Here is a 25,537-nt window from a genome sequence, read left to right as displayed (position 1 = left end):
ACAGCTCTGTGTTCTTCAATTACTGTAAACTGGTCTATTCACGGTTGACAAGCCTTCTGTAATCCGTAGATGGCTTAAATCCAGAAATAACATATAAAATAAAACCATAGCTGTGGGCACAGAGAAAACAATATTCATTTATGGGAAGCTTTGGTCGATGACCTTTCTAGTTCTCTCTGAGGTGTAAATCCCCAGGTGGCAATCAACCATGTCTGGAAATTGGATTTATGGGTTCCACTGAGAGTGCATTCCAGCCTAGAACATTTAGAGAATTAGGGAATTTTAAAGTTGATAAGAATGTTGTGGAGTCAACTTAAGTCTAACTTTTATAAGGTTTGCCTTTAAAAAGTGAATTTGAGGGGCGCCTGTGTAGATCAGTCGGTTAAGCGTCCGACTTCGGCTCAGGTCACGATCTCGCGGTCCGTGAGTTCGAGCCCCGCGTTGGGCTCTGGGCTGACTGCTCAGAGCCGGGAGCCTGCTTCTGATTCTGTGTCTCTCTCTCTCTCTGCCCCTCCCCCGTTCATGCTCTGTCTCTGTCTGTCTCAAAAATAAATAAACATTAAAAAAAATTTTTTTTAAATAAATAAAAAGTGAATTTGAGCTTCTGCAGCCAATTTACAACAAAAGGCAACGGGCATATATGCATTCAAGTAAAAATGTTGTTCTCTCAAATGTTTGTGAACAGATGCATTTACAGGAAATTTTGAAACATACTGCATCTAATGACCTTTCCTGGCTTTTGAGTAACTTTTATTATAGCTTCCTTCTGTTTCTTTTGGAAAAGTTTTGTTATTGACATAGTAGTCAAATGCCATGCTTACTGCCAAGCAGCCAGTAAGGTCATGCTGCTGGGTGAACTATAGGCAGGCTGCCCTAAGATGGGCCACTTTGGCCTGAAGACGATTTTGAGTTAAAAGCACTCCAAACCCAGCGGATTCAGAAGCTCTTTACCTCACCCTCAACTGCCTGCCTGTACCAGGAGGAGAACTATTGACAGAGACTCCTCTTTACCCAAGAAACTTATCTATATAATGGGACACGCTTTGTTTTTTCAAACGCCTCCTTTTACCTTCTGGCTGGTGGTCTTTCTCCTCTTGGTATCCTCAGACCCCTCCCCTCCCCCTAGCTCCTATAAGCATCGGGTTGTCTGTCTTGGGAATTTCCATGTCTGTGTGGCTTCCCCATACATGTGCTATTAAATTTGATTGTCTCCTGTTAATCCATCTCATGCTAATTTGATTCTTAGAAGGACCAGTTAGAAGGACCTTGAAGAGTAGAGGAAATTCTCTCTCCCAAACAGAGCTGAGGACTTTTCTGATTCTTTGCCCATCCCGGCTCAGTTTCTGAGGCGATTTATACCCAGAAAGAAGGCAGATGGCCCAGGCTGCAGCAAATCAAAGACTGGCTGGCCTCTCGTGCTTCCTCACTGCTTGCTGTCTTCACAGTGTTTTCAACTAACCTGACCCTTAAAGCCAAGAACCAGTCTGGAGGCACACAGCCTCACTTGGCTGGGATCCCACGTCGGGCTTTAGCCTGCACTAATCTCTCTTTTACCTCACCTCTCACCTGTTAATCTCCTTCTTGCATCCAGGTCCTTAACACCCCGCTAGCTACAGTCCACCATGTTGGAACAAGTCCCAGATGCCTCATGCTTCCATGAAAATTGATTTCATTTGTGTGAAAACTCTGGAGGCCGAGGGAAAGGTGGGTCATGCGTGAGGTCGCGTAAGCACAAACCCTCCCAAGATGTTCCTTTTCTCCTTGGAATTAGTCCTACCTCTCTTCCTTCTTACATGCTACTCTCACAAACAAATCTACACTTTAACGGCCTGGACAAGCACGTACTGGAATATGTCCTCCCTTGTGATTTTGGTCCTTCCAGTGACCCCTGTCTATGCCATCTTCCTTAGAAGTCCCATGGCACATGTTCTGTCAAGTTTATTTCTGCCTCTGTCTTCACAGTCAGGTGGTTTAGTCTTTGCACTTCTCTTTAGCCTATTTCTTTCCTCTAACTTTGTTGCTTTCTTTTCTTCACAGCATGAGCTCTGAAATTTCTCCAGTATGCTGCTTTTATCTGAAATACTCTTTACTTTTTCCGCTTTCAAAGTTTTAGTAGATGTGTGAGGTGTGTGCAATACCCCATTCAGGGGATTTTATGGAAATGATCTTAGAAGGAGCCATCTGACCTGATGAATATTGTCCGTGCACTCTCCCCACAGAAAAAGGAAGAACAAATTTCATGGGCTGGCAATTTAGAGTTGCTCTGTGATGACCCGTGGTGATGGCCAGGCCAGCCCAGCTCTTTCTGTTCTCTCTACAGCTAGCCTGCAACCCGGTCGCGAAGTGGCCTTGGAGAGTGGTCTCCCGTCCTAGGGATATCTCTGAAAATGAGCTTGAGAAGGAGGACCCTATGATTTCGATTTGGAAGCAGGCAGTTGGAGGCCCTGCTTTGGCCTCAGCACTAAACCAAGTTGCCCATTCTAGTTTTTCAAAAGAACTCTGCATTGAGAGTCACAGAATGTTGGTGCATATAAATAAATGCTTCTCAGTCGGCTCTTGGTCATGTCTGTTGTATGAAGGACAGGAGTACGGGTGGTAGGCCTTGGCCAAAAAGTCCCTATGCCAAGCCCCTGTCTAAAGTTCTAAACCTTATGGATTTTCTCTGCCTCCTTTGCCCTATATTCCAATCAAATGCCATGGATATCTGCCGCATTCCAGGAAATGCTAGGTGATTTTTATATATGAACTGCCGTTCTCGGCCACCTTGAAACAAGGTGTCATTTGTTCCATGTCACAAGGAGGTTAGTGATTTTCCCAACGTCACAAAGTAAAGGGTCGCGTAGGGAGGTGACTACAGGCTCCTGTGCCCAAAGCCTGCGGTCTTTCATCGCACCACACTGTCCCCGTGCAAGGCCTGTGGTGACTGGTGGGTTTTCTCTCCGGTTTTCCCTGCATCACGTTACACTTGCTCAAGTTCGTCCCAGACGCTCGTTTCTTCATTTCCACACCACTCTGGGAGCCTCAGGTTTCCTCTTATTCTGTTCCCTTGTATTGCCTTTGGCCAGAGCGTGCCACTAAATCACAGCACTGATGATATCAATCCCCTACCCTTGACCCTTTTGATTAGTAACTCAAACAAGCACACATCTATCAGGGAAGATAGCCTATCAGGAGAGACGAGCAGTCAGAATAATAAATAACATATAGAATCACGTAAGTCTATGGCAAAAATTTTAAAGGGTGCGTGCTTAGGAGTGCCAGGGACGTGGGAATGTGGCTGCAATCTGAAACAGGAAGGGTCAGAGGGGGCCTCACTCAGCAGGTGCATGAGAGCCAAGACTTCAACTGGGGAGGGATGTGGCCGGAGGAGAGACACAGGCTCCGTCAGCATGGGACTCGGCAGATCACAGGAGCGGATTTGCTTTGTATGGTGAACGATTTGCTTTTTGTCCTGCGTGAACCCTGCAGGGGTTGGAAGAAAGACGTGGCGGGATTCGTCCGACACGTTTTAAAATGATGACTGACTTCTGCCTTTTCCTGCCTTCTTCTGAGTTCTCTGTTAACAACAGACTGTGGCCGGGGGTGGGGGTGGGGGTGGGCAGGGGAGTAGTCACGAGGCCCTTGGTATAAACCAGGCCAGAGGGGGTGGTGCCTCTGCCGCCCTCTGTAGCAGTATAGGTTTCACATGGGTGCGCATTCTGGGTCTACGGAAGTAACCCCTTGGATGTAGGATATTGGAGGAAGAAAGAAGGGAAGGATGCTGTCAAGATTTTTTGGCTCAAGCAACAAGAAGGAAGTGCCATCAGCTGGGAAGGAGGAGGCCCTGGGGGGGGGGCGGTTATGGAGGGATAATCAGGGTTGCAGACTTGCACGTAAGTGTCAGAACTCTACTGGACAGCCAAATGAGACTTGGAGGCAGGAGTGGGAGAGAGTGGTCTGGACTTCCCGTGCGGCTGGGGTGTCACTGTTCTGCAGAAAATGTTCACAGCCACAGGACTGGCTGGCACTGAGTGTGGATGCAAAGTGGGAAGCCTGGGGACTGAGCCCTGTGCCTCCCGCACAGGAGGCTGGGTAAGAGAGAAGGAAACAGCAAAGGGATCGAGAAAGAGCGACCCTTCTGGCAGAAGAGGCACCAGTGTGGAAAGTACAGTGAGGAGGAGGGAGTTACCAACGGGCTCAAATGTCATTGAAAAATCAAATTTCAACACCCGCTCTAGCAGTGACAATAAAACCGTACTGAACTTACCTTGCTTGCTGTAGTGACAACTCAAAATGTGCTCCTCTGTCTTTCTTTCGTATATTTCTGTGACATTTCAGAGTTGATCTTGCCTTTTACGGTAAGGAGAAAATTGAGGGCAAAATTTCAGAGACGTCTCCCTCGCTTTCCTGGCTACCAGGATCCTGTCATGAATTGGTGCCAGCCTGGTTCACTGGGTCACTCTCTCAGCTCCTGTTTAAAGTGACGCCTTCCAATTGTGCATTGGTACCATCCAGTCCCTTCCGTCCTCTGCAGGGTCTTCCTTAACTTGCTTCTTTTAGTTCTTTCCTCCTCTCCTCTGGCACCCTTGTAATTGCTTCCCGCCATTTTGTTCTTCCCGGGCTCTGGAGTGTCTCTTCCACTCTCCAGTCCTTCAGTGTCTGCTCCATACAGCACCCAAAGTCACCACCACTGTTCCTGCTTAAAAAGCAAACCAGGCTTGGGGCACCCGGGCGGCTCGGTTGGTTAAGCATCTGACTCTTGGCCTCAGCTCATTTCTTATCTATCTTAGGGTCATGAGTTCGAGCCCCACTTTGGGCTTTACCCGATGGGCATGAAGCCTGCCTAAACAACAACAACAGAACACCAGGTTTATATCACTATACTGTGCGCCTGAAACTGATAATAACACTGTAAAAAAATAATATAAAAACCAAACCAGTCTCCAGCTCAGCGTTTTGCAACCTCGGCAATGTTGACAGGAAGGGCCAGGTAATGTCGTGGGGGCCGTCCTGTGTTGAGGACTTGGAGTGACGTCCCTGGCCCCTTCCCATTGGATGCCTGAAGGAGCACCTCCCCCAGCTGGGACAAACAAATATATCTTCACCGATCGCCAGATATTCCCCTGAGTTGGAAACCTCTGCTGTAGTTCCTCTCTCTCTCTCTCTCCAGCTAACTTCCAGTCTTTTGTTCACACTGCTACCCGAAGAATGTTTCTAAAATAAACATTTCACTAAGGATTTCCATTTCTTTAAATCTTATAATGTGTCCTGATTACTTTCAGGATAAAGTTCAAACATCCTTGCTGAGTTTCTAGACTTCTGCAGGCACTTATGCCTCTGTCCAACTACTTCTGTTCTGGAAAAGAGCCTCGTGCTTTCACTCCTCTGTGCTTCACATATACTTGTCTTCTTGCTTCCTAAAACTGCCTTTCTTCTTTTGCATCTAGGTAAGTACAGCTTGTCTGTAAAAATTAGCTAAAGGATCCTGTTCTCTGCACAACTCTTTAAATCTCAGGTGGATTCTTCCTATGCCCAAGGCATTCCTTGTGTTCATTATCATAATACACATCCTACTCAACTACGGTCATCGATTTCTTATCTTTTACCTCTAACCAGACTGGAATCTCTGAGAAGGTCAAGGATATTGTCTTACACTACAAAGGAACTCAAGAAAGCTTAGTCATGCTTTAATATGCTAAAGGATCGCAGAGAAGTAAAGTTATTTCTGACATGAGCAATCATTATGGTCATCGTGGAGACAGTACCATTTGAATTGTACCTAAATGGATGAGAAAACATTTTAAACACAGACACTGGTTTAACAAAAGGGAGATTCAAGAGGTGCTTGGGTGGGTCAGTCAGTTGATCTTTTGACTCTTGATTTCTGTTCAGGTCTTGATTCCAGGATCATGGGGTTGAGCCCGAGTCCGCCTCTGTGCTGAGCTGAGTGTGGAACCTCCTTGAGATTCTCTCCCTTCTCCTTCTTCCCTTGCTCTGTGTGCATGCTCCCTCTCTCCCTCTCAAAATAAAATAAAATAAAATACAATAAAATACAATAAAATACAATACAATAAAATAAAATACAATAAAATACAATAAAAATACATAAACAAATAAATAAATAAAAGGAGATCCAGACACAGGGAAATTGAAATTTGGTTAAAGGATGATTAGACTCATGTGAGGGAGGAAGGGAGTCACAAGTTGGCACGAGATCTTGGGAAACTTTGAATTCCAGCAGAAGAAAGTGGAGAGATATTAGGGACCCTAGTAAGAGGCCGTTGTAATTAGTGCTTTTTTTCTGTAAGAGCTATCAAACAATCCAATATAGTAGATTGGAAAGAAGAGGGTTGGTTTAGATGGGCCATTTATAGCTATTAGTTCAGGAGAAAAGAAATAAAGACTGGAAATTGGACTATACCTAAACTGTTTTCGAAACATGACTTTTTCCGTAAGTATTCTAATTTAGGATTGGAATAACATTTTGAGGAATCTAGCTTGTACAGTAAAATTTTCAACTGATTTTAACTGTTTAAGAATAAATATAATCCTTGTATAATAGATTTTGGTAAAATAGACTATTATTGACTTCAGCACAGCATGCAAATAAGATACTAGAAAGCTTTTCTCTTGAACCTAATGGATTATGGTAATTCAGTCAATTTTTGTCTTTAAAACCAGTTAAAATAATTTACTGTGCTCTGAAATAAAGATCTCCGTTCAAATGCTTAATTAACTGCTAAACTGTATGAATAATTTATTGTTCTAACAGATCGTTCTGACTTGCTATTGTGCAACGAAGCTAGAAAATGCATATTTTAGTCTCATCTGATTCGCATGGAAAGTTGGGAGTCACAGTGGAGCATCCAGCAGGCAAACATTCTCTGGTGCATCTGGAGGCAGGGCACAGAAGATCTCCAAGTCAGCCCTCACCTCTGTGTGCCTTCTCTGAGGTCTGTCTCAGGTGCAGGATTGTTGAGGGCTTTATTTGAAACATCTCCTTTGCCCTATGCTCCCCGCACCTATTTCCTTAGCTTATGTTTTAGATAGACGTGTGCAAAATTGTATACACAGACACATCCAGACTCACACACACGTCTGTGCAACTTCTGTCTCCCAGCAGCACTCCTTTTCCCTTCCTGAACTCAAGGCTTTTGAGGAAATAAGAGGTAGCTACTTTTTCCAAAAGGGTTGGGAACACTGAACTTCCATTCTTTTTGACTGTGCAGTTAGAAACAGATAAATACAGTGTTCTCCTCTCCATCTCTGCTCTCACGTTAGAGTGGGGTTGCCAAGGTGATGGTATGGCACGGTGGGTTTGTTTTTATGTGGCCCAGTGAGTTCACACTAAAAGCTAAATCAAAACTAGCAACTTCTCTCCCCGAGAACCGCTCTTTCTCTATTATTTCTGTTATTTTTGTTGTCATTCTCTGGCCGCATGTTCTTGCTCTGCTCGGCATGTTTTGTAAAACTTGGGAAGATTTTTGTTCTCATTTGGGCGGGCTAATACCTGCGGCTGGCTGTGTAAGTAAATATTTACTCAGAGCGGTCAAGTATGGTGTCCTTGCCCACAGAAAATTGTGATTCTAAAACATCTCTTTGGAATGAGATGAATTCAGAAAGCCCCAGGAATCTGCTAGATGTCCTCCAGGTTTGTTAGTGCCTAATGATTCTTTAAGGTTTTAGGAAATGCGATTAAACATACATTATTGCAGATCTCACAAAAGTCAGGCCTCTGTCAAAATTTGTCATGGTTCTTCCTCGAGAAAATGCAGTGCCCTTACAGGATGTTGAGCCAATATTAACTCAGAAAGTTTTCATTACAGTTCCTAAGCCAGTCCATCTTTTGTTTTACACACCCTAGAATGTACTAAGAGTTCAAGGTCTTAGCCTCTTCTTTGCAAAGTCAATGCTGTGTGAAACTACTGGCTGGTCATTTGTTCTTTCAGTGATCAACTGTATAGTGAGTATCTATCTATCTGTTAGGCCTGTGCTAGGAAACTGGGAATGTTGGAAATGAGCTTAAACCCAGCACGGTCTCTGTCTTCATGGAACTTAGAGTCTAGTTAGGGGAGGTAGACATGGATCAAAGAATCACTCAGACTAGTATAAAATTGCAACCGTGCAGGGCAATGAAAGCCTGGAAGAGGGATTTGACAAGGAGCCCGGAGAAGGTTTACTGGAGGGAATAACACAGTTGGGATCCGAACACGGAGTAGGAATTCAAGCAAAATGAGAAGGGAAAGGAAGGGGAAGACTGCATGAAGGCCTTTGTGGGCAGGAGCATGGCAAATACGAGAGCCCGGGAGAAGGCAAGAGTGCCGGGGTTGAGGTGGTGAAGGAGAGTGGGGTAAAAGGGAAAGATGGAAAAGAATTTTCAGGTGAGATCATGAAGGGACTTGGCTCTGTTAGAGAACTTTCTCTTCATTCTCGTGCAAATTGAAAACATTTAAGAGTTCTCACAAGTATTTCCAGAGGGAAGAGAGGAGAAAGATGTAGGCAGACCAGTTGAATACTTTCTGTGTTGCAGCACCTAAGGTCATGCCCTGGTCTAGTGTAGCGGTTAAAGGGGATGGGATGAATTCAAGAGATACTTAGAAGGCAAAATCAAAAGAATGAGGAGTTTGTATAGGATATAGGGAATGAGGGAGGAAGGGTCAATCCTAGTTTTCTGACTTCGCACACTGACGTGTGATGGTTCCTGTGCAGGCAACCGCACAGGAGAGCAGGTGGGTTGGAGGGCGACTATAACCCTGGCCGCAGACGTACTGGGTTTGTGACACCCATAGGATAGATAAGAAGCTAGGTGTCTGAATCCAAATCTTAGAGGTACAGCTGGAGGTATAATCTGGAAGCCTTTTCCATAGAGATAATTGGAGCCATGCATGTCGATGAAATTATCTAGGGAGGCTGTGTTTGAATAAACATGAAATGACAATGGTGGTAATTTTCTGTGTCTAAATTCGTGTCTTATTTGTGTCTAAATTTCTTTTCTTTTTAAAACCTTTCTTTAATGTTTATTTTTGAGAGAGAGAGAGAGAGAGAGCAAGCGCACACATGTGGGGAAGGGGCAGAGAGAGAGGGGGACAGAGGATCCAAAGCAGGCTCTGTGCAGACAGAGGAGAGCCCGATGCGGGGCTCAAACCCACAAACCGTGAGATCATGACCTGAGCTGAAGTGGGTCACTCAACTGACTGAGCCGCCCGGGTGCCCCCTGTGTCTAAATTCCTTGGAAGGATTCAAAACAAAATTCTGGTCCCTTCAAGTGATCATTCACATTTATCTACCTTCAAGAAGTGCTTGAAAATGTCAGAATTTTCAACAGCCGAGGAAAAGTGAAGTTATAAGAGAGGATAGACTTGCTATGTTATCACGTTGAGTAAAGAGTAAAAATCAAGCCTAAATACTTCTCTGACTGGGATAAAGCCATGGCATAAATCAACTAAGCCTAACAAAACATTGTACTGCTTTGAATTGGGTTAAAGTAAAAAAAAAATTGTTTTTTGAAAAAAATTATGTTAGGAAATTTGTTGGATCACATGGACAAAAACCTTAGACGTCTGTGCCACAATCAAACAGAATTCTCTTGGCTGTCTTACTTCCCCGCTAGGAATAAAATCTACTTTTGTGCATGTTTTCACATTCATTAGTAGTGAATTCAAATACTAGTTGCTTATCCTACTATATAGTGTATTAAATTGAAGTTCAGTAGAAAGTATGTGACCTGTAAGAGACCCGGGATGAATCTAGAATTGGGGAGATTTATTTTGGGGAAGTGTTCCTTGAATGGGGAATAAACAGGGCTGTGGTTAGAAGGTTCTCAGTATTTGCATGTCGGAAAAGATTATGCACTTCTTATGAATCACTAAGTACACGTTGCAGAATAGAGAATAGTTAAATGTTAAAATCAGTATTTTTCAATTACTCTAATTACTGCAGCATACAAATCACAAAATCTATTGACAAAAAATGTAATTCTAGATTAGCCCTTCACATCACAGTAGCTACAGCACTGAACAGAATGTTGTACGTTATTTTAACTTTTAGATTGTCTCCTGGCCCTGATTTTAATTGGCTCAGGGCTCCCTACAGAAAGGGCTGTTCATCCTCGCTCATTCTTGTTCCCTTCTTTGTAGTTACCCGCGTTCCTGTGCGAGCTCTGGGATGCGTGTTTGACCCACGATGCCGAGGGAAAGTGTTTGTGCTAAACTCCAGTTTTTATGTGGTGAAAATTCTAGTAAGGAAATTGTTCACGAGAAGTTTAAAAAGTAGGAAGGAAGAAAAATGAGGGCCTAGCTCACTCATGAACTGGAGTACTCACTTTCAGAATCTTCAAGTTGGCATTCAGGTGGCCAAAGGACAGACCTGGGCTTGGGGCCCCCTTCCCTGTGACTTGTTAGGGTGGGCCAGGACCTGGAATGAGATACTTTCCCTCAGTGAAGATCTCGACACCTTCCAGGAGAGGAAGGCACTCATGTAGTGGGAACAGCAGCCAGGCACGCTGAGGAGTAGCCCCCGGGGGTGTTTGCGAGCACAATTTCGCTCCACGTGTGGCTTGGATTTATTACTGATGAGCTCGTGACTTCTCCGTGGGGAGAAGACATTTCCCTCCTTGCGAAAGGCTTTGCCCCTGACCCGGGTGAATCAGGTCTCACTAGGCCATCTGTATGTGCTCTGCCTGTCTGCTGATCTGGGCGCAGCTGTTCCCTTGGCGACCAGACAGGCTGTTGGGCCCATGTGAGAAGAGAAACCTGTGCCTAAACCGAACCTCGGTCCCAGCAATTCCAAGCTGTGTGAAATTGAGTAAGTACCTTAACGTCTCTGTACCTCATTTTTCCCAGCTAAATAATGGGGGTATTCATAGAACTCATCTCGGTGTAGCTGTGAGGATTTAAAATGACCAAATGCACGTAAAGTACGTAGGACAGTAAGTGGTTAGTGTTGTTACTATTACTATTATTTAGTTCATGCTAAATCGGAAGCCCTGATCAGCGTTGATTCATATTCATTATGAAGCGTCCATTTGCGCTCTGTTAGTGAGCACGGAATCCCAACCATGCGATACACGTTACTTGAAAGAAAAGTCCTGTGACAGACCCCTTTCCAAATCATTCTTCACTGCAGTCCCCGAGGCTCCTTCCTCTCCCGCTCCTTCCTCCCACCCGTGGTCTTACCCCCCAACACCCGATCCCGTCTCTTCCTTCTCGAAGTCTCCCAGGCTCTACGTCTGGCACTGGGCGCTAGACCAATTACAGAAGTCATGATTTTCGGGAGGGCAGTGTGTGGTGGGTGGGTGAGTGTGTATGTGTCACATAAAGGAACAAAGACAAGGCTGTTTTATGCAAACATTAAAGCAATTATGTCACACGGTGTCATTGTTGTAGCTTTTATAATTAGTGGAACCCTCGGGAGGAATATGGCGACCACCAGCCAAGAGGCCAAATGTCACAGGGTGCAGGGTTGGCTCCCGGATCCAACCCAGCACAGTCGGCAGCGATTGTTCCTTTCCAACTGCAACCTTTTCATTCTGTTGTAATTATCATGCTTTTACGCTGCTGTCTGAAGTGCTCATCCTATGAGAATATTTTTATAAGAAAGGAGCCTGGGAATGAAGTAGCCGCGTCTCTTTTCCTTAAAAATCTTTTTTTCTTCGTTCAAAAGTAGTTCCAACTGTGATTAAATAAATCTATTTAAGTGTAAACATGCAAAATGTAAAGCTTCTCTTCCTGTGTCCTCCCTTCAAGTCACATCACTTTCTGCTGACTAAGTCAAGTGCAATTTATTGTGTTCTTCCGTCAGGACATAATTCAGTGTGAGACTCGGTGTGTCCTTTCTCGTGGGGACTTTTGTGTTTGCGGTGCTTTCCTGGAGGAAGTTCACTGTAGACTGCTGTACGCGGCTGTTGGTTTCATTTTGACGACTTGAAAAGGCTGTGTTTAGAAGTCAGGTGCAAGGTGACTATTTAAATTAGAAGTCAAGTGCAAGGTGAATATTTCAGTTAGGAGTCGGGTGCAAGGTGAGGAATGAAGTATGCGGCCTTAGCAGTGGATCTAAGACTTGCTTTGCGGAGTCCTCTGCTTTGAAGGCTTGTTTCTCCATTTCCTCACAGAATTTCTGAGAGAAAGGGAAACCCTTCTGTCGTCAGCTGTGCCGCTTTGTTACTCTGAGAGACGCCTTTCTGAAATGGCCGCTTTGGAAACATCCACTGGGTTGATTGCATAGAGGGGTACCAAGGACAGAGAAGGTCTAGTTCTAAAGGGATTAAAAAAAGACACATTACTTTTTGTATATCCGGTGGCATAATTAATTCATTTCAAATATTCATACTAATACAGTGTGTCGTTCCTTGTTCTCTCTAGACTGGAACATTCCCTCTATCCTGAAATGTAATAAGCGTGTGGTCACTTGTAACGTGTCTTCTTATGATTCCAATCTTAATTATTATTCTAGCTTCACTTTAAAAATTTTAAGGAGTAGAGGAGGAACTTCACCAACACGTAGCATCTTTCTATTCAAGAGCGCTACCCAAGAAAAGGGGTAACATACTGCTTCTGGATGTGCTTCCTATTGGTTCCCGGTTGGAATGTCCGGTTTTTAGGACCAAAACTGTAGAGCAGAGGGGACTTGAGATGCTTCAGAGCTGAATTTCAGCCGAGGCTATTGTTAGTTTCTCATTTTATTTTACTTACCAGCACGCGAAATAACCAACTTGTTTTGTGCCTTGCAGCTATATTCACTTCAACCAAATAGAAACGCTACAGCCGGAGACCTTTGGAGACCTTGTGAAATTAGAAAGACTGTAAGTGTTGACTGTTTCCACGTCCTTTGCTTCTGCTTTACTTCTTTTGTTTATACGTGTTGACTGCCCGGGAGATCAGGACATTTTGTTGTAAGCCTAAGAAGCAGGGCCTGCGCCTTTGTGCTATAAGATACAGTCACTGTGAGACATTCTATAGTTTGAAATCCATGGAGAAAAGATGAATCACCCAATTAAAAATAGGGCAAAAGCGATGAGCAACATTGTGCGAAGGAGGTAAAACCACTTTGAAAACTTGAGGCAGAATTGACCACAGTTAACCATACACAGGCCCTGTGACCTATCGATCAGTCCCACTTCTGCTTCTAGACACAACAGATGTGCACCAGGAGGCACATTCTGGAATGTTTACGGCAGCATCGCTTCTAACCCCTCCACCCTAGAACGGACGCAAGCACCCGACAACAAAAGAAGAGAAATAGATTGTCGCGTATTCGTAACCCAGGAGACTCTACAGCACATACGAGTCTCAGAAGCGTTCTGAAACAAACAAACAAACAAAAAATCAAACATCGAAAATCGCATAGTCTGATTTTGTTTTTAGGAGAAATTCAAAAACAGCAGAAACACGCATGGTAGCTAGAAGTTAGACAGTGGTTATCTTTGGAGAGAAGGAAGTGATGGGGGACAGCAGGAGGGGGCTTCTTCAGTGCTGACAGTTCTGTCTTTTTCTGTTTTCCCTGGATGGTAACTACACAGCTGCATTCACTTTTGGGGAAGTCATCGTGCTTACAGCATGGTGTGCACACGCTTCCAGACGAATGTTATATTTAATGCAGCTTTATGCGATAACAGTAACAAACCCAGAGGACACTTGGACAGCCTTGTCTTGTGTTGTCTTTTACCGGACGAAGACGCTCTAACCCTTAATCTCTTCTGTCCCTTATAGTACCAAACTGATTGTGATTTTAGTAGAAGATACGGTATTTTTTTAAAGAATAAAAAAATGCAGAATGACAGAGCTGCACTGAATCAGGAATCATTGCACTGAATCATTCAGCAACACTGAATCAGGAATCTGTTTCAATTAAATATATTGGGAAAAAAATTGGAAATTAGGAGTTTGTAGGTTCTGGAAAGGATGCCCTTTCATAGGGATACAGGAAATAGACCCTTAAAATGGAAAGATAACTGCTTTTCCCATGCCATTACTCTAACCTTATCTGCATATGGAAGCACGGGAATTGTAATGCATGAACGTGCCTTGTTTGGATTTGTGTGTTTGTTTTGCTGAAGGAATGAAACTGAGGAGAGGGAACTGGGTAGGAAAGCGTTCTGTACCCCTTTCTTGTTCTGCCAGCTGCGAGCAGTGAGTTCCGCCTTGGCAGATTTCTCCTTCTCAAATACTTGACTGAGGGAGGACAGGCTTCCCTCTTTAGTTGCCCCTCCACACAAAATCCATTACTTTTCTTCTGTCCTGTAATGTTTTCCCCTTAGCGTTTTTTGCCACAATCTCTTATCTGTTGGTGACCTTTCACATTCTGTCCTCTTGACTGGTATGGATTTATTTATTGTATCGGCCATCTGGGCTATTATTTCGGTAGAGTTCTGAAAGAGAATGAGGCAAATTCGTATGCCTAGCCCACTAGTTTGAGTCGGCATTCTTCTGCCTCTAACTTTGAAGCATTTGTTGAAATGACATTTTAAATGTTAAAATTAAATGATCGTATTAAGGTATTTCTCACTCTAAACAAACTCAGGCTGACTTTGCCTGTAACCACACGTCCGCAAGTAATGTGCATTCAGCAGCAGCGGCAGCAAGAGGAAATCTAGAATAGTTCTTTATTTATAGGCTTTGATAAAAGCCCCCATGTGTTGCATTCATAAATAGCAACCCCTACCACTTGTGTGGAACGTTCTTTTCAGTGGAGGCATGATGCCAACGCAGACAAGTGAAGACCTGTGTCTTCGTCTTTTCTATGAAGAGGAGAATTACTTTGAAAATCCTGGCCCTTTACCAAAGTTAGATTTTTCTCCAGTAGATACAACTTCTCTTTAAACAGTCATAAACTATGTATTATTACATCACCAAGCAAAAGACTCTATATGCATTTGGTGAAGCCACATGGATTTAAACCGGTAATCGAGAGCTTGATGCACAGGCAGAAGATTGCAGTCATGCCTCTGGTGAAGTGTACAGAATTCTGATTTTTTGTCTAATAATTCACGGTTGCTATGGAAGACTGATACCGTTTCTCCCCAGTGCCACTGGCCAATTGCACAGTGGTGAGATCTTGGATGTTCTTCATAAAGCTGGCTCCTTATATTTCTTTTTATGTTCATACTGACCTCAGCAAGCCATAGTTTGTATTTCGCCCGCTTTTTGTTTGGAATCTTTAGTGAATCTGTCTTTAAAAAGTGGGGAAAAGAGATCAAGAGGAAGAAAACCTTGTTATTCTGTATCCATAAAGAACATTCACGGTGACTGAGCGTACATTTGGTTTTATTGGTTTGGGGAGAATACCGGTTTGAAGCAACATCACACTAGATGCTTTACGGAGTCAACCGGCCTGGAAAAATGTCTTCTTTCTCAGGCATGCACCTCACTAAAGCCAAGGCTTTCTCAAGAAGCTTTCTCAAGGTGTTAGGAGCTGAACAGGAAGTTTTCTCTACTTCTTAGAAGGCTCTTGGATTTCCAGTGGATATATCTTTAAACGCTAACGTAAATTTCAGGCAGAAGAGACACTTTTCCCTCCTCAGAACATTAATGTTGAAAAAAACCCTCATTCATGGCTTGGCTTGTTTGAGAGCATGTATATTTCTGTCACAGCAAAGAGATCAGTCTTTGTATCAATTCCAGTCCAATGGATACTGCTAATGTTTTTAATCAAGTGTCTTTAACGGAAAACATCAGCGGCAAATAATTAGACAAACTTTCCAATACAGGAGGAGGTGCTCTTTAGGACTTGTTGGGACTAAAGCAGTCAAAGTGATACTTCCACAAGCAGAACTCAACACATCATCTGCAAAGGCATTTTGAAGATTAACTTCAGGGAAGTTGGAAAGAAGAAAGAGAAGGCGGCACAGGCGTGCATCGTCGCACCCCTGCTACACAGGACTGCTGAAATAGTGCTTCTGTTTTAGTACTGTCACTGACATAGGAGTCTAGGAATTATCTAATAACAGTAATTCTAATAATAGTAGCCCCATTTTATAGACAAAGGAACAAATAGTTACAGAAATAACAAGTGGTGATAACACCTGATTCGGGAAGCCCAGTAATATGTAAGACATAAACTAATGTTGAAATGACAGCAATTTGGACATTTTCATCACTGTACAAAATTAAGGAAAATTGTTGACAATGATTTTTCAATATTTACATACCTTGCTTCCACATCTGTGGTGGTGGAAATGTTATGCTTTTTTCTTGATTTGATTTGCCTGTTCCACAATTAATTCTGGTCTACTTGGCTTGGAAAGTAGATAACATCTTTCGATCTCTGATTATTGATGCAATTTGCAGCCTTTTAAATACGTTAAGAGAATAATCAGCAGCCTTTTTACTGTTGTTATCACAATGCACTATGCTAGTTATAAATAGTCAAATAAGCTTGTAGTCCAGCAAACATACACACACACACACACACACGAATAAGTTGTCCAAATTATTTGGCTTTCCCCAAGGTTCAGCTGAAATGTACTACAAGCGTTTTCTCCATTATGAAATTCTATTCCAATATCCCCTGAGATATGAAAATGGATTAGGGTTTGTGGGGATTTAGAATTACTCTGTGACTTCCATCCGTACACCCGTCCTAACCTGTTTACTATTTCTTCTCTAGTCATTGCTTCTTAGTTTGGTGAATTGGGTGGGGCAGAGGATGATGAGTATAAGGAACTAAAATAGTAAGGATCAGGAGGAAATTTCTATCTATTCAGATGTGCTTCAAATTTCCAAAACCATAAAAACATTTTGCTCCTTCTGACTCCCTGTTACCTTAATCCCTAATAGATAATTAAAATTAAGCTAAAAACATACATTGCTAGGAAAACATGGCCAGATGACCCTATTACATTTTGAGATAGGAGCACTGGTCATGAAGTAGGACTCAGAGGGAGGCTGGACGTAGCTAATTTTTAACACTTTCTACATATTATTCAGTTATTTGTGCCCATTTCCTACAGTCTTCAGAAATAAATGGCATGAAGGGATGCCTGGGTGGCTCAGTCGGTTGAGTGACTGACTCTTGATTTCAGCTCAGGTCATGATCTCAGGGTCGTGGGCTCAAGTCTTGCATTGGGCTCCACACTGAGCATGGACCCTGCTTGGGATTCTCTCTGTCTCTCTCTCTCTCTCTGTTTCTCTTTCTCTCCATCTCCCTCTACCTGTCGCTCTCACTCTTTCTCTCTAAAGGAAAGAAATGGCATGGAGCTCTCCTCTGTTTTGCAGATTATTGTTTTGTCTTCTTTTCATATACATGCCCTTGGTTGAATATGCTTTCAGTGGTGCTAGTGAGAATGGGAGCCCAGCTGTCATCTGCTAGCCCTAATCTCTCTCGTCACAGTGCAGGGAGGTGGTATGGCCGGGCAGCGCTCTCAGGGAGCCCAGACCAGTGCTGGACTGACCAGGTGAAAGGAGAGGTAGAAATCCTGTGGCATGGGCCTCCTCCGTTGCCTCTATCCATTACCTCTGGTGATGGAACCTAACTGGGAAGAGGAAGCCAGGGTCAAAAGAGCCTGGGGACGAGCTGCTTCTGTGATCTTCGCGGGCTGTGGGCATGGATTTGAAAGCGAACACGCAAATGGTTGGCTGAGCCATGGACCAAGCGGCACCCAATGGGACTGGAGTTTAGCTAAACCGCAGGATCCGGTCAACCATGGTTTGCTTGCGGCCCCCTGCAGTCATACATACACTACTGTGCCATTTGTTTTGATGAAAACGTTCTCTATGTTGATTTCCTGTGCGTTTAAAGACTTCCTTTTGTGGTTTTCTCTTTAGCACTTGTAATCTCTAACTAAAACAAAAAATTAAAAGACAAAAAAAAGAACACGGATGAGAAAATACCAGTGTAGTGGCAGAAACGTGCATGTAAGTCTTTAAAACGACGCTTGCATATTTGTCTTTCCTCACTGAGATATTTTTGAAAATGTACTATGGCGTCACACTTAGACTTTTTGAAAAAGTCTCCTAAATCGTCCTTACTGTGCTGCGATTAAAAGTTACCCTTTGTTTTTCAGGTTTTTGCATAACAACAAATTATCGAAAATCCCGGCCGGGAGCTTTTCTCATCTGGATTCATTAAAGAGACTGTAAGTGAAAGGAAGCGTGCAGACACAGAAACCATATGATTTCCCCCCAAATAAATAAACCCCAAGCAATGATTTGCCTTTGCCTCCTTCTGCCGTGAAAGATCATTGCAATTCTAGCGTGGTCGAGAGAAAACGGTTTCGTGAACCGCACAGCGATAGAGGACACAGATAGTCTACTGAGCTTTTTATGTATTCCCTTAGAAGTGACATTCAAAAGGAATATCGAAGACAGAACTTTCCTCGGTTCTCAGTAATTTCCTTGCTGGTCAAATCTAAAGGCTCCCAAGACTTCTTTTCCTTTCGCTTTTATTTAAAAAAGAGATGTGAGAAGTTCCAAAGAAAGTCTGACTCCTCTGGCCAGACTTCGCAAGCTGGGCCCCGTTACACCGATGGTTACGGGTACAGTTCATTTCTTCCGACGCTAAACAATTCAGAGCGAACACCCCAATCCTGTTTTAGTCTCCAGCTGCCTCGCTTTTCCGTCTGCCTCTGTGAATCACTTGCCTTTACCCTGATCTGTCTCTGCACCGTGCTCTCTGGGTATACTTCTGCATCGTTGATGGATTTCTGGTTGTTATTTTTCCCCCGGGTGAGTTCCGGTTATCAGATAAAGATCAAATGTCCCGCTTCCCGGTGCCAGTTGGAGGGGACACGGGGGCAGACTCACAGAGGTTTCTCTCTCAGCCTTCTTGGGGGCCACGTTGTTGCTGTTGTCTTTCTGGTGTGATGTGCCCAGGTCCAGGTTGACAGGCAAGGGAAGGTTGAAGATTTAAGTAGGTATCGGAACACCGAGGGAGAGAAATGTGTGTTGTACTTGGTGCCTGGAAATCACGCTTGGAATCGCTGTGTTTCAAGGATCACGAATCATCAGGGGGAACGTTCATCCAGCCCCAGTCCATTGTTTCGGGCGTTCGTGCTCTGTTTTCTGTCATGGCAGTTCTCAGCGCAGATGCTGCCTCCCCCGTCTTTTCTCCTCGGGCTGTGCTGTTGGTGCTCAAACCCACCAAAGCCTTGCTTGGTGATTCTCTTCACCTGCCCAAATCTTCCTTCTCAGAGCTGGTTGCACTGAGCCATTTGGAAAAGTACGCACGTGGATTCTCATTTGCTGTTGTAATAGACTTTGTCTTCTAGAGCAGTTTCAGGTGCGCAGAAAGTAGTGAGACTTCCCACGTACCCTCTGTCCCCACACACAGCCTCCGCCACTCTCATCCCCCACCAAAGTAGAATAGCTCTTAAAATCCACACGTCGGGATCACCCAAAGTCCGTAGCACATCTTACGGCTCACCCTTGGTATTGCACATCGTATGGGGTCAGATGAATGTGTAACGACATATGGCGTATGGAACGTCGTATGGAATATTTTCACTGCCCTAAAAGTCCTCTGTGCTCCTCTGTTCGTCCCCTCGTGGCCGCAGCCGGCTCCATAGTTCCGTCTTTTCTCGGATGTCATATGACTGAAATCTTACAGCATTCAGCCTTTTCAGATGAGGTTCTTTCATTTAGTAATAGGCACTTCAGATGCCTGCATGTCTTTTCATGGCTCAATAGAGAATTTCTTTTTAGTCTTGAATACTAGTCCATCGTCTGGTTGTACCACAGTTTGTTTCTGCCTTCACCTGCTGACGGACACGTGTTTGCTTTCAAGCTTTGGCCATTAGAAATAAAGCTGCTAGAAATATCCACGTGTAGGGTCCGAGTGGACATAAGCTGCACGTGCTTTGGATACATACAAAGGAGTGTGGGTCCTGGATCTTGTGGCAAAAGTATATCTGGTTTTTGAGAAATTGCCTGGCTGTCTTCCGAACTGGCTGGACCAATGTGGCCCCACCGGCAGTGAGAGGTCACCGGCATTCAGGGTTGTCAGGGTCCTGGATTTGGGCCATTCCGATGGATCTGTAGTGGGGTGTTGTTGTTTTCCACATTCTTGGTTTTGAGTCATATCTGGAAAGTGAAAAATACCAAGATATTTTGCAACAAGGCAATAGGATGCTTTATTCTGGTAGTGGGAGGAATATGTTTTTTACTTCCGTTCTTCCTTTTCTTGTTGGATTTGTTATACCATGTGTGGTTAGAGTCACTGTCTTTGTATATTTGCGGTTACAATTCCCATTAAATGTGTCCTTTCTACATAGATTTCTACCTGGGTATCATTCTTGACTTCTCAGGCTCTCAGAAAGTCTTGAAATGCTAAATCCCTTGTTTTTTCCCCTAATCTCTTTGTGCTATTTTCTTTCTTGTTAAATTTTAGCAGCAGCTTTTTTGTTCTAACCTCTCACATTTAATGAAACGCATTCACTCCATTGCTGGAACGCACACAGAGAAGCAAATACTAATCAGGAAGCAGAGGGAGACCTTATCTTAGAGTGATGTGCCGTTGTGTATATTCTATGCATGCACTGTCTTTATTTCAAATGTTTTAAGCCACTTTTATTTATTTATTTAATATAATTTATTGTCAAATTGGCTTCTATACAACACCCAGTGCTCATCCGCACAAGTGCCCTCCTCAGTGCCCATCACCCACTTTCCCCTCCCCCACCCATCAACCCTCAGTTTGTTCTCTGTATTTAAGAGCCTCTTATAGTTTGCCTCCCTCCCTCTCTGTTTGAGACAATTTTTTCCCCTATCCTTTCCCCCGTGGTCTTGTGTTAAGTTTCTGAAGATCCACGTATGAGTGAAAACATACGGTATCTGTCTTTCTGTGACTGACTTATTTCACTCAGCACAATAGCTTCCAGTTCCATCCACGTTGTATGTTGTGTTGATGTTGTGTTCATAGATGGATGGTTCACTGGTCACTTCTGGTCATGGTAAACTGACATACAGACGATTTGAGCCAGCTCTTCCAGGGTTCATGAGATCTTGGTCAGGCTGAGATGGTGAGCCCTGGTACCTGTTATTCCAAATCCTCAAACCTGTGCCTATCCAGGCTGTAATTTATACATGAAAATCAGAATACAGGAAAGTAACTGAAGGCTAGTAAATAAGCTGTGTGTACCATCAAATAGATTCCATCTTCAACAATGAAGTCTCTCAACAGTTGAAAGAGTGTCACTGCATTGGTCGCATCTGGGAGTCCGAGAAACCTGTGTGGCTCACATGTGCCCTATCAGCACTGGGAGCCGTAGGGGACACCGGCTCGTGTTTTCCCTGTCTGTACCATATCATTTCTAACTCATGACGACCGCATTCCTTCCAAGAGTACTGAAAAAGTTAATGAAATTCTTTTTTTTTTTTTATTATTTTTTTTTTTAATTTTTTTTTTCAACGTTTATTTATTTTTGGGACAGAGAGAGACAGAGCATGAATGGGGGAGGGGCAGAGAGAGAAGGAGACACAGAATCGGAAACAGGCTCCAGGCTCTGAGCCATCAGCCCAGAGCCCGACGCGGGGCTCGAACTCACGGACCGCGAGATCGTGACCTGGCTGAAGTCGGACGCTTAACCGACTGCGCCACCCAGGCGCCCCAATGAAATTCTTTTTAAAAAGTGCTTTTGGATCTTTATGTGAAAGGGATTATGTAAGCGCAAGTGATATATTACTGTATTTTCAAATAGAAAGATTTGAATTTGAACTTACCCCGTGCTTTTTTATTCCCTTTCAAGTTGCCCATTGAGCAGTGAACAGACCCAAGTGGGTAATTATTTTACTGTTGTGATTCTTGACTGAATGCTATCAAAGAGAAGTTGTCTTTGATTTAGCACATCGGGTGTGATATTTGATGTAAGAGAACCTTCAAAATAGAGAACAGTGAAATGGCAGTGATTTTAAGTGTATTACTAATAAGTATAGGCTAATAAAGATTAAGACAACCCACTTTTATTATTGATAAAATGGTGTTTTATCTAGTGTTTTATTTTTCAAAATTTATGGCTTTAAATGATAGGCTATGTTTTAAGTAGTGCTTTCTCAGTATAAATTTGGAAACACTCAACTTGTAAAGCCTCCCCAAATGGATTTTTGTGCAAAAATATAGTACTATATGTTTTTTCACTACCATAAAAATTCTAGTACTGTATGTTTTTTTCAAATATAAAGGAGGTTTTTTTTAATGTTTATTTATTTTTGAGAGAAAGACAGAGCATGAGCAGGGGAAGGGCAGAGAGAGAAAGAGACACAGAATCTGAAGCAGGCTCCAGGCTCTGAGCTGTCAGCACAGAGCCCGATGAGAGGCTCAAACTCACGAGCTGTGAGATCATGACCTGAGCTGAGGTCGGACATTCAAGCAACTGAGCCACCCAGGCACCCCTCAAATATTAAGGAGTTTTTTAAGTGGCAAGTGAAAAAAGAATAACCTATAGTTGTTTTATTCATGTTTTGTATCCCTGCTATGGATGAATATTTTAATTGAAGTCAGTGGTCATAAAAAGAAGAAATGAAATCTTATGCTCTAGTGTTGTTAAAACACACAGGCATGAGGATACATATGGGAAAGAGTGGATCGCTGATTAATGGAGGGTTGTTATGTAAGCAATGATGACATCAGGGAAATGGAACATTCAAGAATGGTGGGTCCCAAGGGAGTTGTTGATGTCCTGGATTTGGTTCAACTCAGAAATCTCATGGTGATACTAAAGTGAGAATTTACACCTTAATATTTAACAACAAACTGCTTTTGATAAAATTACCAGACATTAAACTCAAAACATAAATCAGAATGAACTTTGGGCTCCTTCATGTTGAAATAGATCAGTTTTTTAGCAAAGTAGCTGGTTCAGTAAATCAGTCAGTGACAAGGAACAGCCAAGGACACTGAACCCAATACCTTGCTGAACAAGTACCAGTCAAGTGTTACGTCTTATACATCACCCTGGACAAGGCTGAAAGTATTCTCCGTTTCAGTTATGGCTTTATTTTCTCTGTTTAGTGTGAAATCTTGATGGAAGCATTAAGCAAATAAAATCCATACCATTCAGTAACCTTTTAATGAATGTGAGACTTTTTCCCCTTAATTTTAACTATTTAATGCTGCTAAATATAGCTAGTTTTCAGTGTAATACAGTTCGAGTACAATATAACAATCTTATGAACGAAGCATCTACAATACACTTCACGAAATTATCAGACAATAAATCTTTCTTAAATTTATTAAAAAATGTACAATTTTCTCGAATTATAAATTCCAAATCTAGAGAAGAACATGATTTTTTTTTTTTTTTTTTTTTTACTTTTAGCTTACTATTCCCAGGAACTTGCTACTAATACAGATTCCTAAGTTAAAATAGCTAGGTGATTTTTAATTTTATATGCAAATTGATCCTTTAAATTCCTTTGTTTCCCAAATGATTTTAAAGGACATTTTATACAATGTCCTTTATACAATATATTAAATGTCCTTTATACAATGTCCTTTGTACAATATACTAAAAAATATAGCATTTTAAAATTCTTAAAAATCACATAAAGCATTACTTATGACAATAAAATTTGGACAACATAACATCCCCATCATAAATATATTCATATTATCATTTCATCCCTTGAATTCCCTTGGGCAGAGTGTGACCTCGTTACCGCTACAGACAGACTTGCGGATTTCATTTAACTAATGCTGCCCTTTCACCCTTCGGATGGATGAAAGAGATCATTTATCACTTTGTGTACCCTTTTGCTACACATCTTTTGGCAAGAATGGAGGTACACACCATCAATCTCTTTGGTTATCTATCCATTTTATTTCATGAGGAAAAAAAACGCGCTGGAAGGGATTTGGAAAACGTAGTAAAACTTAGCGAAAGTGAGCAACTTGTGGGCCTAGATTAGGAAATACCACAAAAAAAATGTGAAGGGCCTACCCATCCGGTCTGCCAGAGACACTCCCAGATGCGGACCTTTGTAAGGTGGCATCATTTCCAGTGATAGCCAGGCCTTTTAACGCACACACACAAAGAAATTTTAAGAAGTCCTGCCTCTGTCCTTTGGGAAAATTGAAGACACAAGAGAACACAGGCCTATCCATACTGACGTCAAGGTGGTTTGCAAGAGAAAAGAGCCAGTCACCTGAGGCAGCTGCCCAAATCAGACACAGCGCGTTTTTGGCCTCGTTTGGGTAATAAAGCCTCTACTCTTTCTTGTAAGTAACCTCTGTGAAAAAGTTAAAAAAAAAAAAAAGTATACTACCAAGTATAAATTCTCTGTTCTTAACATTTAAAAGATCTGTAACATTTCACTATGTATAGTTTCAACTCTGAGCCTTCTCTAAGACAAGTAAGCATTCATTTGATCCTGTAGTTATTAAGGTCAGCTTACAGGTAAGCGTGTGTTGTAGTCTGTTGATAGGTACCAACGAATCCTGGAGTCAAAAATGTGACTAAGGAGGTAAATTGGAGGCAGTTAAAGATTTTAATTCAGAAGATGCAAACAACATTAATAGTCACTCAACAGTTGTCATTCTTGCCTGTATGCCTAGGCGTCTGGATTCCAATGCCCTAGTTTGTGACTGTGACTTAATGTGGCTGGGGGAACTTATGCAAGGCTATGCCCGAAATGGCCAAACTCAGGCTGCTGCTACATGTCAATATCCCAGAAGGCTCCAGGGACGCTCCATTGCTTCCGTAACCGTGGAGGAGTTCAACTGTGGTACGTAATTTTCTCTGTGCATGGAACACGGAGTTGTCTTTTGTTTGCCTTTTCTATAAAGATTTGTTAATACAATGTTGCATTTAAAAGAGCATAATATCAAAAGATGCTATTAAGAGGTTTAGTTAAAAGTATGGTCAATTTCTGTTTCATTATCTGCATTTTCACCTAAGGGAGTTTTTATCATCATAAACAGAGCTGGGAAAGTCCTTGAGGATCATTTAATCCAACTTTCAAATTTCCTCAAATATTGAGGAAAACTGTTTTTCAACAAGGTCACAGGACACTGTGACCGGCATTAAAGTTTCCACTTATTCCTCAGCATCACTTAGTGCCGCTAATGATTAATAATTGAGGTTTTTCAGGGGTGCCTGGGTGGCTCAGTCGGTTGAGCACCGACTTCAGCTCAGGTCATGATCTCACGGTTTGTGAGTTCGAGCCCCGCCTCGGGCTCCGTGTTGACAGCTCGGAGCCTAGAGCCTGCTTTGGATTCTCTGTCTCTTTCTGCCCCTCCCCCACCTGTGCTCTGTCTCTCTCAAAAATAAGTAAATGTAAAACTTTCTAAAAAACAAAAAAATAAATAAATAATTGCGGTTTTTTCCACTTTAGATCAAATAGTTATTAATGAAATTCACATTAATGAAATTCACAATATTAATGAAAACTTTGGATTTGATAAACATAGCTCATATTCTGGCAGCTTTAATAAGGCTATCAGCCTTTACTTGAAGATCCAAGTACAGCTTCTTAGAATATTATTTGGTTCTCACCTCAAGCTTTTACTATAAATAAGATAATACCTACCTATGTATCTATCTAATCTATATTTATATACAGCTTTATTTTTTTTATTTATTTTTTTTATTAAAAATTTTTTTTCAACGTTTATTTATTTTTTTGGGGGACAG

The 25,537-nt window shown here is 42.5% G+C and overlaps 1 protein-coding gene across 4 annotated transcripts in view; it reads left to right on the top strand.

Moving 5' to 3' along the window:
• The window catches only part of PXDNL (peroxidasin like), a 420,511-nt gene that overhangs the window by 270,663 nt on the left and 124,311 nt on the right, over positions 1 to 25,537 (top strand). For all 4 annotated transcript variants that reach the window (XM_043601047.1, XM_043601046.1, XM_043601048.1 and 1 more), the window contains 3 exons: positions 12,707 to 12,778; positions 17,978 to 18,049; positions 24,460 to 24,629. In XM_043601047.1, coding sequence (XP_043456982.1) covers positions 12,707 to 12,778; positions 17,978 to 18,049; positions 24,460 to 24,629 — 314 coding nt within the window. The remainder of the gene's footprint in view (positions 1 to 12,706; positions 12,779 to 17,977; positions 18,050 to 24,459; positions 24,630 to 25,537) is intronic.

This window comes from Prionailurus bengalensis, chromosome F2 (genome assembly GCF_016509475.1).
Source record: "Prionailurus bengalensis isolate Pbe53 chromosome F2, Fcat_Pben_1.1_paternal_pri, whole genome shotgun sequence".
NCBI lineage: Eukaryota > Metazoa > Chordata > Mammalia > Carnivora > Felidae > Prionailurus > Prionailurus bengalensis.
The sequence above is the reverse complement of the archived record's forward strand: the minus strand, read 5'-3'. Positions and strand labels throughout refer to the sequence as shown.